Source organism: Oncorhynchus mykiss, chromosome 29 (assembly GCF_057628025.1).
Source record: "Oncorhynchus mykiss isolate SJ-2025 chromosome 29, ASM5762802v1, whole genome shotgun sequence".
NCBI lineage: Eukaryota > Metazoa > Chordata > Actinopteri > Salmoniformes > Salmonidae > Oncorhynchus > Oncorhynchus mykiss.
Genome location: NC_143050.1, coordinates 7,578,013 through 7,594,182, shown reverse-complemented (window position 1 = coordinate 7,594,182; position 16,170 = coordinate 7,578,013). Strand labels below are relative to the sequence as shown.

At 40.1% G+C, this 16,170-nt stretch overlaps 1 protein-coding gene across 1 annotated transcript; it reads right to left on the bottom strand.

Moving 5' to 3' along the window:
- Positions 1-4,566: 4,566 nt before the first annotated feature.
- On the bottom strand, positions 4,567-16,031 carry ccdc169 (coiled-coil domain containing 169). The gene is made up of 8 exons (XM_090226444.1): positions 15,854-16,031; positions 14,542-14,624; positions 14,032-14,142; positions 13,738-13,778; positions 9,379-9,477; positions 7,295-7,348; positions 6,443-6,564; positions 4,567-4,804 (listed from the first exon to the last, which is right to left on the bottom strand). The coding sequence occupies exons 1-8, from the start codon at positions 15,925-15,927 to the stop codon at positions 4,639-4,641; spliced, it is 750 nt and encodes a 249-aa protein (XP_090082570.1). The 5' UTR covers positions 15,928-16,031; the 3' UTR covers positions 4,567-4,638.
- Positions 16,032-16,170: the final 139 nt, after the last annotated feature.

Here is a 16,170-nt window from a genome sequence, read left to right as displayed (position 1 = left end):
TTAACACCAACAGTGGGGTTCTTTTACATCAATTTAACTCTTTATAGTGTCCATTGAACTCTTGAATCAACACTGGAAATTTTACACTGAAAAATCAACACTAGTTAACACTGACCAATTTGCTGTGTGCTATGAGCTGCAGGCTTCCATACATTTCCCCCCCCCCCCACACACACACACACACACACACACACGCACACACACACACACACTTAACTCAAAGGTTCTTTATCGGACAAGAGTTTCCCAAGAAAACTTAAGAGCTGAGGAAGAATCAGTTAAGAACATTAATTTGTTTTAGTGTACTACCTCCTACACACACACACACACACTGCGTATACTACCTCCTACACACACACACACACACACACACACACACACACACACACACACACACACACACACACACACTGCGCATACTACCTCCTACAACCTCCCGCATTACATAAACAATACCGGAGCATCGTCACACTCTTATTTTTAGTCTATTCTATTTATGTAATGACTTTAGTTCTAAGATACTCAGCCTGGCTCTGTCAGATACTCAGCCTGGTTCTGCCAGATATAGGTAAGATACTCAGCCGGGTTCTGTCAGATATAGGTAAGATACTCAGCCGGGTTCTGTCAGATACAGGTAAGATACTCAGCCGGGTTCTGTCAGATATAGGTAAGATACTCAGCCGGGTTCTGTCAGATATAGGTAAGATACTCAGCCTGGTTCTGTCAGATATAGGTAAGATACTCAGCCGGGTTCTGTCAGATATAGGTAAGATACTCAGCCTGGTTCTGTCAGATATAGGTTAGACACTCAGCCTGGTTCTGTCAGATATAGGTAAGATACTCAGCCTGGTTCTGTCAGATATAGGTAAGATACTCAGCCTGGTTCTGTCAGATACAGGTAAGATACTCAGCCTGGTTCTGTCAGATATAGGTAAGATACTCAGCCTGGCTCTGTCAGATATAGGTAAGATACTCAGCCTGGTTCTGTCAGATATAGGTAAGATACTCAGCCTGGCTCTGTCAGATATAGGTAAGATACTCAGCCTGGTTCTGTCAGTTATAGGTAAGATAATCAGCCTGGTTCTGTCAGATATAGGTTATTTTTTTAATTTAACCTTTATTTAACTAGGCAAGTCAGTTAAGAACAAATTCTTATTTACAATGACGGCCTATTGGGGAACAGTGTGTTAACTGCCTTGTTCAGGGGGCAGAACGGCAGATTTTTACCTTGTCAGCTCAGGGATTCAATCCACCAACCTTTCGGGTACTGGCCCTACGCTCTAACCACTAGGCTACCTGACGCCCCCCCCCCCCTCCTGTTTACCCCTGTACTGTATATTCACTGATGTGTCTTTATGTTTCATAAATATATTAGTTAAGCTACACATATGAAACAAACAGTAGAGCTACCTGATAAAGAAGTAGTCCAGTGTTTATCTTAGCATGCCAGGGAATCAAACTCTGTCCCCTTTAATAATAGAGATCCATACTGTAGAGGTGGTCGTCCTGTACTTCAACTGACATCTATTGTTGCCCCATTTATTGTAGCCTTGTTATACAGGAAAATGAAGACTCAACTAATCAGTTCATTTACTGTCTCTGACCTAAACCCATGCCTCAAATCCTAGTCTCTTTAAATGAACTTGATTGACAGGTTACTCCAACCATAGTCTCTTTAAATGAACTTGATTGACAGGTTACTCCAACCATAGTCTCTTTAAATGAACTTGATTGACAGGTTACTCCAACCATAGTCTCTTTAGATGAACAGTCTTGATTGACAGGTTACTCCGACCATAGTCTCTTTAAATGAACAGCCGTGTATGACAAGCCATAAGACTGCTGAACAATTAATCAAATGGCCACCAGACTATTTAACTGCACCCAGACTCCTCTGAACAGTTGATGTTGAGATGTGTTCTGTTACTTGAACTCTGTGAAGCATTTATTTGGGCTGCAGTCTGAGGTGCAGTTAAAACTCAAATGAACTTATGCTCTGCAGTAGAGGTATAAAAAAATAAAAATTGCTGGCACCATTTCAAACCAATGAGGCTTCAAAACTTCATAGCCAATTATTTTAGAATCTTCCTTTTTCCCCCAAATAGAACCTTCTAGTCCCAAGCTCTCGATTGCCTGCGTCCTAATTATCTCTCCTTCTTCCTGAAGTGTGCACTCATTCACTACTTCCCACAAATGTAAAAGCATTGGATTGGTGTAGACACAGGCTAGAAGGAGTTTCCATTTGCCAGACTTTTCCTTTCAAATACATGGAGGCAAGTGAACAAGTGCACACTTTGGGAGAAAGGAGAGATTAGTAACATTATTGTAGACATAGTTGGACATTGGGCTGTCTACAGTAACTATTGTAGACAGAGCTGGACATTGGGCTGTCTACAGTAACTATTGTAGACAGAGTTGGACATTGGGCTGTCTACAGTAACTATTGTAGACAGTTGGACATTGGGCTGTCTACAGTAACTATTGTAGACAGTTGGACATTGGGCTGTCTACAGTAACTATTATAGACAGTTGGACATTGGGCTGTCTACAGTAACTATTATAGACAGCTGCACATTGGGCTGGGCTGTCTACAGTAACTATTATAGACAGTTGGACATTGGGCTGTCTACAGTAACTATTATAGACAGCTGGACATTGGGCTGGGCTGTCTACAGTAACTATTATAGACAGTTGGACATTGGGCTGTCTACAGTAACTATTATAGACAGCTGGACATTGGGCTGGGCTGTCTACAGTAACTATTGTAGACAGTTGGACATTGGGCTGTCTACAGTAACTATTGTAGACAGTTGGACATTGGGCTGGGCTGTCTACAGGAACTATTATAGACAGTTGGACATTGAGCTTTCTACAGTAACTATTGTAGACAGTTGGACAGTACCTTCGGAAAATAAGGAACAGCAACAACTCTGTATTTTGGGAAGATATAGCAGCTGAGAATGCTTACAGTCATAATTTGTCGTAGTTTGAGTTGGACATTTGGCCGTTTGGTTTAGATATTCAAATATTCAAATGTTTGTGACAATGATCCAGTATGGTTTATGTAATGCAAGAGGCTGTAGGAGGTAGTATACGCAGTGTGTGTGTGTGTGTGTGTGTGTGTGTGTAGGAGGTAGTACACTGAAAGAAATTAATGTTCTTAACTGATTCTCCCTCAGCTCTTAAGGTTTCCTGGGAAACTCTTGTCCGATAAAGAACCTTTGAGTTAAGTGTGTGCGTGTGTGTGGGAGGGGGTTGTTTAAATGTATGGAAGCCTACAGCTGTGTCCCTTTCAGAGCACACAGCAAATTTGTCAGTGTTAATTAACTAGTGTTGATTTTTCAGTGTAACATTTCCAGTGTTGATTCGAGAGTTAATTTAACACTGTAAAGAGTTAAATTACCACTTAGTGGTGTAAAATAACCCCACTGTTGGTGTTAATAACCACCAATCATTATCATATTTCCCAGCATGCTCTTTTTGTAATGGTTTGTTTCAATGTCTGTGTTTTGGCATGCACATTGATTGATTAATTCATCTCATGCTGCTCAAATATGAAAATCATAAATATATATATTTTTTTACTATTCTAATCTTTTACTTGGACTTATTGCACGCGCTAATGAAGTGTTTGTTTCACTTTAGATGTTTAAGTTAGTCTCATGTCTTAGTCTTCCCAACCCAGGCAGTCATTCTGAATGCAGGTTGCGGGTAAATGTTTTTCTCCAAATGTTGGATATACCCACTCTGGCTGGAGGGATACACAACACTTTGCAAGCCAGCATAATGTGATTTCCAGGCCTGCTGTGGCCTGTAAACCAGACGTTTCATGCCATTGCATTAGGGTAAAACTCTCAAAAGATGGCCTTATGAAATATGTATTGATTTATCTTAAATAATTAAAGTTCAATGGCATCATGTTCACTCACTTGGTTCAGGTCACAGGACTGAAAATGAACGAATGCGACAACCATTTCTCTATCACTAGGAAACAGTCATGGGTGTACTGGAAACGAGAAAATTCAAGCCGAAAGGTACCCTGGGAAATATGTAAATAAGGCCCACAACCCTACATCAGGACTATTCAATTCTGGTCCCTTCTCATCCCTTCCCCTCTATGCCCTCCTCATTCGTTTTCCTCTCCTCTATCCCCTCCTCATCCCGTCCCCTCTCCTCATCCCGTCCCCTCTCCTCTATCCCGTCCCTTCTCCTCATCCCATCCCCTCTCCTCTATCCCCTCCTCATCCTGTCCCCTCCTCATCCCGTCCCCTCTCCTCATCCCGTCCCATCTCCTCATCCCGTCCCCTCACCTCTATCCCCTCCTCATCCCTTCTCCTCTATCCCCTCTTCATCCCTTCTCCTCTCCTCTATCCCCTCTTCATCCCGTCTCCTCTCCTCTATCCCCTCCTCATCACTTCTCCTCTCCACTTCCTATTTCCTTCCATTCTTTCCTCTCTTCTCTTTCCCACTCCTCCATGCTACAACTCTCTTTTTTTCTTCAATTCAAGCCTGTCGTCCCCACAGATCTCAAAAAAGAACATTAGGGTATAAATACACACCACATTATCAGTGAGACAATTTTATTACACAAATCAAACCAGCATTGTTGCATATATATATATATATATGAGAGGTGACTCAGTGTTTCAGTATGGGTAACCTGCTCCCCAACTCAGCCTTCCTGACTCCTCTTCCTCCCTCTTTTCCTCCTCCTCTTCCTCTTCCTTCCTCACTTCCTCTGTCACTTCCTCCCTCTCTTCCTCCTCCTCTTCCTCTTCCTGACTGCTTACTGGTCTGCTTCCCCCTGTCAGACACAGAGACAGAGAGACAGAGAGACAGAGAGAGAGAGAGAGAGAGAGAGAGAGAGAGAGAGAGAGAGAGAGAGAGATGGATGGAACATATGGATGGATGGATATATTTTATGAATAAACAAACATACAAATGAAACATCAAAATCTTAATCATTTTCAGATTTGATAAATTATAAAGATGATATCAGAGGATTTAAAAAAACAATTTTATGATAAAAGTACTACCTTACATAACGAAATAACTGGCCTTGAGAAGTTGATTTCATAACATATTCTGACTTTGACAACTCAAGCTAGCTGCCTTGACGGAATTCTTCTGAGCTGTCAACTCAAAACATGTAGAGTGCAGTTCAAAGTCATTCACATCCCATCACAGTTACACACCCAATGATATCTCTTCATCTGTGTAGTTGAAATGTGTGTGTGTGTGTGTTTAATAATCCACCAGCAGACCTTAATTTGACAGACACTGTCTGTCTGTCTGTCTGTCTGTCTGTCTGTCTGTCTGTCTGTCTGTCTGTCTGTCTGTCTGTCTGTCTGTCTGTCTGTCTGTCTGTCTGTCTGTCTGTCTGTCTGTCTGTCTGTCTGTCTGTCTGTCTGTCTGTCTGTCTGTCTGTCTGTCTGTCTGTCTGTCTGTCTGTCTGTCTGTCTGTCTGTCTGTCTGTCTGTCTGTCTGTCTGTCTGTCTGTCTGTCTGTCTGTCTGTCTGTCTGTCTGTCTGTCTGTCTGTCTGTCTGTCTGTCTGTCTGTCTGTCTGTCTGTCTGTCTGTCTGTCTGTCTGTCTGTCTGTCTGTCTGTCTGTCTGTCTGTCTGTCTGTCTGTCTGTCTGTCTGTCTGTCTGTCTGTCTGTCTGTCTGTCTGTCTGTCTGTCTGTCTGTCTGTCTGTCTGTCTGTCTGTCTGTCTGTCTGTCTGTCTGTCTGTCTGTCTGTCTGTCTGTCTGTCTGTCTGTCTGTCTGTCTGTCTGTCTGTCTGTCTGTCTGTCTGTCTGTCTGTCTGTCTGTCTGTCTGTCTGTCTGTCTGTCTGTCTGTCTGTCTGTCTGTCTGTCTGTCTGTCTGTCTGTGTGTGTGTGTGTGTGTGTGTCTGTTCTCAGCCCTACTTTCTCATTCACCCTCTAGAGTTCCTTCTCCAATGATGCAGTGCTGTTGGTCTCCCTCCCTCCCTTCCAGACAGTGTCTGTCGAATTAAGGTCTGCTGGTGGATTATTAAACACACACACACACAGAATACAATATGGGGCCCCTACTACAGAATGTAGTTATAATATTGGGCCCCTACTACAGAATGTAGTTATAATATTGGGCCCCTACTACAGAATGTAGTTATACAATATGGGGCCCCTACTACAGAATGTAGTTATACAATATGGGGCCCCTACTACAGAATGTAGTTATAATATTGGGCCCCTACTACAGAATGTAGTTATAATATTGGGCCCCTACTACAGAATGTAGTTATGAGAGTGAGAGAGAGCACAGATGACTAGACATGTTTGTATTAAGTCAGAAATGTCCTTAAATAACTACTGGTCCACGATCAGATATAATTCCACCCCCATATCATGGTGACTTTTAGGATTGGATGGGCTAGTAAACTGATCCTAGATCTGTGGTTCGAGGCTGCACGAACTCACTTCCTCATATAGCTCTCTGGTGCCCTGTGTGGCTGGACAGGGTACTGCTGGCTCTCTGGCGCCCTCTCCCTCTGTGGCTGGACCTGGTATTGACGCCTGGTGACATCCAGGGTTGATGACAACTGTGACACAGCAAAACAGATTTTCTATCACACAGACATTGATGTAGCTTCCTTATAATCTGAATAGATTTGAATACCTGTACATGAGTACATGTCTGGGTGAGTGTGTGTGTGTGTGTGTGTGTGTGTGTGTGTGTGTGTGTGTGTGTGTGTGTGTGTGTGTGTGTGTGTGTGTGTGTCTGAAAGAAAACAAGGCTGAAAGTCCTTGACTCAGTTCTTTCCTCTCTCCTCTGTGTGTGTGTGTGTTTGTGACAAAGAGGGAGGGAGACCAACAGCACTGTATGAGTGTGTGTGTGTGTGTATTTATATATATATGAGTGTGTGTGTGTTTGGGAGGGAGGGAGGGAGGGAGGGAAGGAGGGAGACCAAGAGCACTGCATCATTGGAGAGGGAACTCTAGAGGGTGAATGAGAAAGTAGGGCTGAGAACAGACACACACACAGACAGACACAGACAAGACAGACAGACCCACAGACTCACAGACAGACACACAGACAGACTCACAGACACCACACACACACGCACACACACACCACCTCTCCAACTGCACAATGTTCTCTCTCTATATAGCTGCTATATTTCATAGTGGCAGTCAGTCAATAGGACTGTGTGTGTGTGTGTGTGTGTGTGTGTGTGCGTGCGTGCGTGCGTGCGTGCGTGTCGTTCTCTGGTCTTTGCCAGCAGTTCTGCCTCATAGGAGGAAGGACCGATGTGAGAGGACGATGCTTACCTTAGCTATTTCTGACAGATACACACGCCTCACCGCGTTGGCTTTATAAAAGGCCTGGGAATTAAAAGAAGAGACAGTGAGACATGAAAGAATGAGAGTAAGTCAGAGTATTGCAAGCGCACTTCTTTTAATGAGTGCATGGTAAGAGTCAGACTAATCAGATGAACTGATGGTATGTCTAGATATCTACACCAACAGGTCTTTCAGATTAGAGGGTCTAGATATCTACACCAACAGGTCTTTCAGATTAGAGGGTCTTGGTATCTACACCAACAGGTCTTTCAGATTAGAGGGTCTAGATATCTACACCAACAGGTCTTTCAGATTAGAGGGTCTAGATATCTACACCAACAGGTCTTTCAGATTAGAGGGTCTAGATATCTACACCAACAGGTCTTTCAGATTAGAGGGTATTGGTATCTACACCAACAGGCCTTTCAGATTAGAGGGTCTAGATATCTACACCAACAGGTCTTTCAGATTAGAGGGTCTAGATATCTACACCAACAGGTCTTTCAGATTAGAGGGTCTAGATATCTACACCAACAGGTCTTTCAGATTAGAGGGTCTAGGTATCTACACCAACAGGTCTTTCAGATTAGAGGGTCTAGATATCTACACCAACAGGTCTTTCAGATTAGAGGGTCTAGATATCTACACCAACAGGTCTTTCAGATTAGAGGGTCTAGATATCTACACCAACAGGTCTTTCAGATTAGAGGGTCTAGATATCTACACCAACAGGTCTTTCAGATTAGAGGGTCTAGATATCTACACCAACAGGTCTTTCAGATTAGAGGGTCTAGGTATCTACACCAACAGGTCTTTCAGATTAGAGGGTCTAGATATCTACACCAACAGGTCTTTCAGATTAGAGGGTCTAGATATCTACACCAACAGGCCTTTCAGATTAGAGGGTCTAGATATCTACACCAACAGGTCTTTCAGATTAGAGGGTCTAGATATCTACACCAACAGGCATTTCAGATTAGAGGGTCTAGGTATCTACACCAACAGGTCTTTCAGATTAGAGGGTCTAGATATCTACACCAACAGGTCTTTCAGATTAGAGGGTCTAGGTATTTACACCATAAAGACGTGGTTCCCAAACTAGGGATCGCAACCCCGTGCGGGGTCGCCTGATATGACTAACAAAAAAATGATATATAAAATGTGGTTGACCTTAAAAGTCTAAATGAAAATAATTAAAATCTAAAAGATCAAATGTAACCAGTGAGCAGACTTAGATCATGAGAAAAGGCTGAATTTAACTGTTGCACTTGAATCTTTCCCATGGTGACCGGCTCGGCTCTCTACGCTGTGAAACCACACACTATCGCAGAGACTATGATATTACCGGTTGATATGGTGAAAACAATGTGTTGGGAGGCAGAGGCACAGAAACTCACATCAATACCTTTGTCAGATAACACTGTGAAACTAAGAATTGATGCTATTGTTAGCAATCAAGAGGAAACTCTGACTGAACGAGTCAAAACTTCCCAGTTTATGCTCTCCAAATGGACGTTAGGTGTGAGGGCTGAGATGCGTTGACTTTTGTTTGCTACATGTCGGGGAATGTTAGTCACGAGGACATGTTGTTCTGTCTCACGATTACCGAAGATAAAATGTCACATGGGATGGTCAGTGTGCTGTGTGGCTATATTGATGAAAAACAGATTCCACATGGGATGGTCAGTGTGCTGTGTGGCTATATTGATGAAAAACAGAAAGGGATTATAGATTAGTAGGTGCTAATACTGGCCGATTTTAGCCTTATTCTCATAAACGTGACACGCCGTAATCTGATCGGACAAAACCATAAACAAATAAACAAATGGATAAACAGTCAGACGAGAGAGAGTGAGAGAGAGAGTGAGAGAGAGAAACAGAGAAAGAAAGAGAAACAGAGACAGAGAGAGAAACAGAGAGAAAAACAGAGAGAGAAAAAGAGAGAGAAACAGAGAGAGAAACAGAGAGAGAGAAACAGAGAGAAACAGAGAGAAAAACAGGAAGAGAAACAGAAAGAGAGAGAAACATAGAAACAGGGAGAGAAACAGAGAGAGAAACAGATACAAACAGACCTTCCCCTCCTGTTCGATCCTCAGTCTGCAGTCTAACAGCTGACCCTGCAGCGCTGCCTTCTCATTGGTCAGGACCTTCAGCCTCTGCCTCAGTGCATCCTGGGAAATAGAGTCAGACACAGCATGACCACCTGACCAGGAACAACTACAGGTCCCAGTTATAAACTAGAACTACAACTACAGGGCCCAGAGGTTTCCCTGTCCAGGGTAACTCCTGGTCTAGTCATGTACAGGGCCCAGAGGTCTCCGAGGCTAGTTAGCATCGCTTCACTAGACTAGAGAACAAAAAGAGGTCTCCAAGCCTAGTTAGCATCGCACCACTAGACTAGAGAACAGAAAGAGGTCTCTGAGGCTAGTTAGCATCGCGCCACTAGACTAGAGAACAAAAAGAGGTCTCCGAGCCTAGTTAGCATCGCGCCACTAGACTAGAGAACAGAAAGAGGTCAGTGAGGCTAGTTAGCATCGCGCCACTAGACTAGAGAACAGAAAGAGGTCTCCGAGGCTAGTTAGCATCGCGCCACTAGCCTAGAGACAGAAAGAGGTCTCCGAGGCTAGTTAGCATCGCACCACTAGACTAGAGAACAGAAAGAGGTCAGTGAGGCTAGTTAGCATCGCGCCACTAGACTAGAGAACAGAAAGAGGTCAGTGAGGCTAGTTAGCATCGCGCCACTAGACTAGAGAACAGAAAGAGGTCTCCGAGGCTAGTTAGCATCGCACCACTAGACTAGAGAACAGAAAGAGGCCTCCAAGGCTAGTTAGCATCGCGCCACTAGACTAGAGAACAGAAAGAGGTCAGTGAGGCTTGTTAGCATCGCACCACTAGACTAGAGAACAGAAAGAGGTCAGTGAGGCTAGTTAGCATCGCACCACTAGACTAGAGAACAGAAAGAGGTCTCCGAGGCTAGTTAGCATCGCACCACTAGACTAGAGAACAGAAAGAGGTCTCCGAGGCTAGTTAGCATCGCACCACTAGACTAGAGAACAGAAAGAGGTCAGTGAGGCTAGTTAGCATCGCACCACTAGACTAGAGAACAGAAAGAGTTCAGTGAGGCTAGTTAGCATCGCACCACTAGACTAGAGAACAGAAAGAGGTCAGTGAGGCTAGTTAGTATCGCACCACTAGACTAGAGAACAGAAAGAGGTCTCCGAGGCTAGTTAGCATCGCACCACTAGACTAGAGAACAGAAAGAGGTCTCCGAGGCTAGTTAGCATCGCACCACTAGACTAGAGAACAGAAAGAGGCCTCCAAGGCTAGTTAGCATCGCACCACTAGACTAGAGAACAGAAAGAGGTCTCCGAGGCTAGTTAGCATCGCACCACTAGACTAGAGAACAGAAAGAGGTCAGTGAGGCTAGTTAGCATCGCACCACTAGACTAGAGAACACAGCGCAGACATTATGGTCTGATCCCACTGTAAGACGTCCATTTTTTAGTGTGTGTACTTTACTGTATTTATACTTGAAAGTATTTATTATGTGTACTTTACTGTATTTATACTTGAATGTATTTAGTGTGTGAACTTTACTGTATTTATACTTGGCTTATCGTTATTTTTTTATCTTATTTAAATGGCTGGAGGACATCTTTAACCTTCTGTTGTTAGCACTAACTAACAAACAACTGTTATTCTGACTAGCAGGTGGAATAGCAGGTGGAATGTATAACCCTCTCTATATCTCCCTTAAATTTGAAAGGAAAGTTGTTATTCTCTCTCCACTCTACAACTCTGTAGGTCTTTACATTCTTGTCACACTGTCGCTGTCTCGCTCTCTCTAGGCCTGTTACTCCTCTCTCTCTCTCTGTCTCTCTGTCTCTCTGTCTCTAGGCCTGTATATCCCTCTCTCTTTCGCTCTGTCTCTCTCTCTCCCTAAGGCCTGTATATATCTATCTCTGTCTCTCTCTCTCTCCTGTCACTCTCTCCCTCTCTCTCCCCCCTCCTCTTTCTCTCTCTCCCCCTCTTCTCTCTCTCTCTCCTTTTCTCTTTCCCCGACACTCATGCAGATCACATTCACCCTCCCCAGATATACTAATTACCATCTGCCAGGCGTGCTCAGACACACACACACACACACACACACACACAGAGACACAGACACACACACACACACACACACAAACAATAAGGAGTGTGTTCTCTGATTTAGTGTGTAATCCAGTGATTACTGAGCTGTGATTAAAGTCAGGTTTATTCTGTCTACATCAGCACAGTTATCTAAAGTGGCAGCTGGTCTGGTCTGATCTGGTCTGGCTTGGTCCGATCTGGTCCGGCCTGATCTGGTCTGATCAGGTCACATATCAAGAATCTCAAGAATATCTCAAGAATATGATCAATGGAAACAGGATGCACCTGAGCTCAAATTTCGAGTCTTATAGCAAAGGGTCTGAATACTTACGAAAATAAGGTATTTCTGTTTGTAACTTTTTTATACATTTGCAAACATTTCTAAAAACATGTTTTTGCTTTGTCATTATGGAGTATTGTGGGTAGATTGATGAGGAAAACAAAATGTGGAAAACTGAAGGGGTCTGAATACTTTCAGAACGCACTGTTTATAATATAATATCTATAATATGCAGTATATAATATAACTATAATATACAGCATATAATATAATTTCTATAATATGCAGTATATAATATAATATCTATAATATGCAGTATATAATATAATATCTATAATATGCAGTATATAATATCTATAATATACAGTATATAATATCTATAATATGCAGTATATAATATAATATATATAATATGCAGTATATAATATCTATAATATGCAGTATATAATATATATAATATGCAGTATATAATATATATAATATACAGTATATAATATCTATAATATGCAGTATATAATATAATATCTATAATATAATATCTATAATATACATTTTATAATATAATAGCTATAATATACAGTATATAATATACCATAAAATATACAGAATATAATATAATATCTATAATATACAGTATAAAATATACAGTATATAATATAATATCTATAATATACAGTATATAATATAATATCTATAATATACAGTATATAATATACCATAAAATATACAGTATATAAAATTATATTATAATATGCAGAATATATTATAATATCTATAATATGCAGTATATAATACTATCAATAATATGCAGTATATAATATAATATTTATAATATACAGTATATAATATAATATCTATGATATACAGTATATAATATACCATAAAATATACAGTATATAATATAATATCTATAATATACAGTATATAATATACCATAAAATATACAGTATATAATATAATATCTATAATATACAGTATATAATATAATATCTATAATATACAGTATATAATATACCATAAAATATACAGTATATAATATAATATCTATAATATACAGTATATAATATACCATAAAATATACAGTATATAATATCTATAATATACAGTATATAATATACCATAAAATATACAGTATATAATATAATATCTATAATATACAGTATATAATATAATATCTATAATATACAGTATATAATATACCATAAAATATACAGTATATAATATAATATCTATAATATACAGTATATAATATACCATAAAATATACAGTATATAATATAATATCTATAATATACAGTATATAATATACCATAAAATATACAGTATATAATATAATATACTATAAAATATACAGTATATAATATAATATATATAATATACAGTATATAATATACCATAAAATATACAGTATATAATATAATATCTATAATATACAGTATATAATATACCATAAAATATACAGTATATAATATAATATACTATAAAATATACAGTATATAATATAATATATATAATATACAGTATATAATATACCATAAAATATACAGTATATAATATAATATCTATAATATACAGTATATAATATACCATAAAATATACAGTATATAATATAATATCTATAATATACAGTATATAATATACCATAAAATATACAGTATATAATATAATATCTATAATATACAGTATATAATATACCATAAAATATACAGTATATAATATAATATCTATAATATACAGTATATAATATACCATAAAATATACAGTATATAATATAATATACTATAAAATATACAGTATATAATATAATATATATAATATACAGTATATAATATACCATAAAATATACAGTATATAATATAATATCTATAATATACAGTATATAATATACCATAAAATATACAGTATATAATATAATATCTATAATATACAGTATATAATATACCATAAAATATACAGTATATAATATACAGTATATAATATACCATAAAATACACAGTCCAATATATGTCAGAACTCACCACTGGGACCTCATAATAGGATCGTATTGAGGCTAATCGATCTGCAAAGACACATAGAAAACATGTGGGGTCACCTCAAAAGCACCCTAAAAATCCACAAAATAATTTCCCTTGTGTGTGTGTGTGTGTGTGTGTGTGTGTGTGTGTGTTTAGTGTGTGTGTGTGTTTAGTGTGCGTGTGTGTTTAGTGTGCGTGTGTATGTGTGTGTTTAGTGTGCGTGTGTATGTGTGTGTTTAGTGTGCGTGTGTGTGTGTGTTTAGTGTGCGTGTGTGTTTAACATGTCCTTTATATTACCCATGGGGTTTCTCCGCAGGTCCTCCATTTTTTCGTGAACAAGTGCTATCTGACGTTCCAGCCGACCGTTCAGCTCCACCTGCGTGTCGTACCGGGTCTTCCACTCGTTACCTGACAGGAGGATACACATCCCCACACTCAACGTGCATTACACTACACGATGTAACGCATGTTTAATGTAACATACTGTGTGATATGTTGCTACATCATATTTAATCAAGTGAACAGGCTTGTGTGTTTATTCCATTAGTTCACTGAACATGGACGTGACCTTCACACATGGAGCCATGCTTCGGCTACCATAGCAACACTACTAACCACCTAGGCCAGTCAATAGTAAAACTCAAAACATTTTTGGGGGCGGGGATTAGACTCCTGACATCATTTGAACGCACGTAAATGTGTAGAATTGCAGGAAATTTGCATTTAAAGAAAGAAATTGATAATAAGAAAATAAGAAAATAAGCTGTTTGGTTAACCTCAAAGTTCACACACACCATACAGACTCACCCTCAAGGTTCACACTGTTTAGTCTCTCCTCCAACTCTGTCATAGTGCTCCCCAGATCACACACAGACTCCTGCAGCATCTCTCTACAGGCAGGAGTGAGAGATGAGAGAGAGAGACAGAGAGAGACAGAGAGAGAGAGAGAGAGAGAGATGGGCATTTAATGTGGATTGGTGATAGTATAACTACCAAATTTACACAAGTGTGACCCGGGGGAAATGGGGGAGGGTCATGCTTTTTCAATTTCAGTCATGGGGAGGGTTTAGTATTTCTTGATGTTTCACTCCAGGAGAGGGTCATGTAATTTACAATCGATAAAATGTCATATTGCTTAGTCATTGAGAATTAGTTGCTTTATTGTATCTTGGCCCCTCATCCCTGATTCTCTGCTGGGCGCGCAATATCAAGTACGGCCTTGTGTAGTCGCTATCAAATTATCCTTAACCTATACTATAGGCTGCAAGCCTAGGATATACCAAGAGCATGCTCGGAGAGCCTGGTTCCTCTCAAGGTTTTGGCCTTTCTAGGGAGTTTTTCCTAGCCACCATGCTTCTACATCTGCATTGCTGTTTGGGGTTTTAGGCTGGGTTTCTGTACAGCACTTTGTGACATCGGCTGATGTAAAAAGGGCTTTATAAATACATTTGATTGACAGGGCAAAGTTATATTTGTAAGAAAATGCACTTTCTTTCCAAATTTTGGAGCTGCTGGGATGGTGTATATAAAACTAGGCTACACTGCATTGGATAGACGTTCCCAATCATGATCCCCGGCCCGGCTCGTGCTAATTTGTGCTGCCTGACCAATGTCTGTGCTGTGTACGGTGGTACTTCAGCAGGCGAGTCAAAGGCTTCATCACGAAAATAAAATGTATTTGTCCCCAAAAAAAATAATATCTGTACACGTTTACCAGGCCTACTGACGTCCTGGTCAGCTGTAGAGGAAGAGCACAGAGATGACTTGTCGATTTAAACAAAATACATGTAAAACGTCTGTGTATATGACTCCGTTTCCAGAAAAACACGCATTACCGTGTAGTGTATTCGCGCATAAATATTCAGGCGGAAACTAAAGAGCGAATGGCTTGACTGCATTTGGTGATTGTCGGTTCACTTGACCCCTGTCTAGACGGGATCTCTGCTAGCGACTTTGTTGAAATTATTATTTGGGGTATAGGGGAGTGAGCGTTCAGGGAGGGTCGGGTAAAAATATACTTTACTGAATGGTTGGCCATCCATTTCTATTTCAGAGGTCCTATTTTCTTCAGGTATCCCTCACTATAAATATATTCCCTTACAATACACGTTGCACTTACTTCATCTCTCTCTCCTGCGCCAACTCGTCCTGTAAACGTGCTAAATCGTATTTGCTGAAGTCCGCATCTCCCATGTTGTTCTTCTCAAAGTTGCCATCAACTCAAAAGTTTGTTCTCCTCGTTGCCAATGGAGACAGTCGTGTCCTGCACGTTGTCGGAAGTTGACTTCAGAGGATCTGAAGGAGTCGCGCGTCACCTGCGTTTTCAAAAACGACGGCACGCTTGCATGCGTTTCAGTTCAAATAAACCAAGTATTATTATTATTTGTGAGTCGATTCTGCTATTTCTGATCCATCTGATCTGACAATCAATCAAGG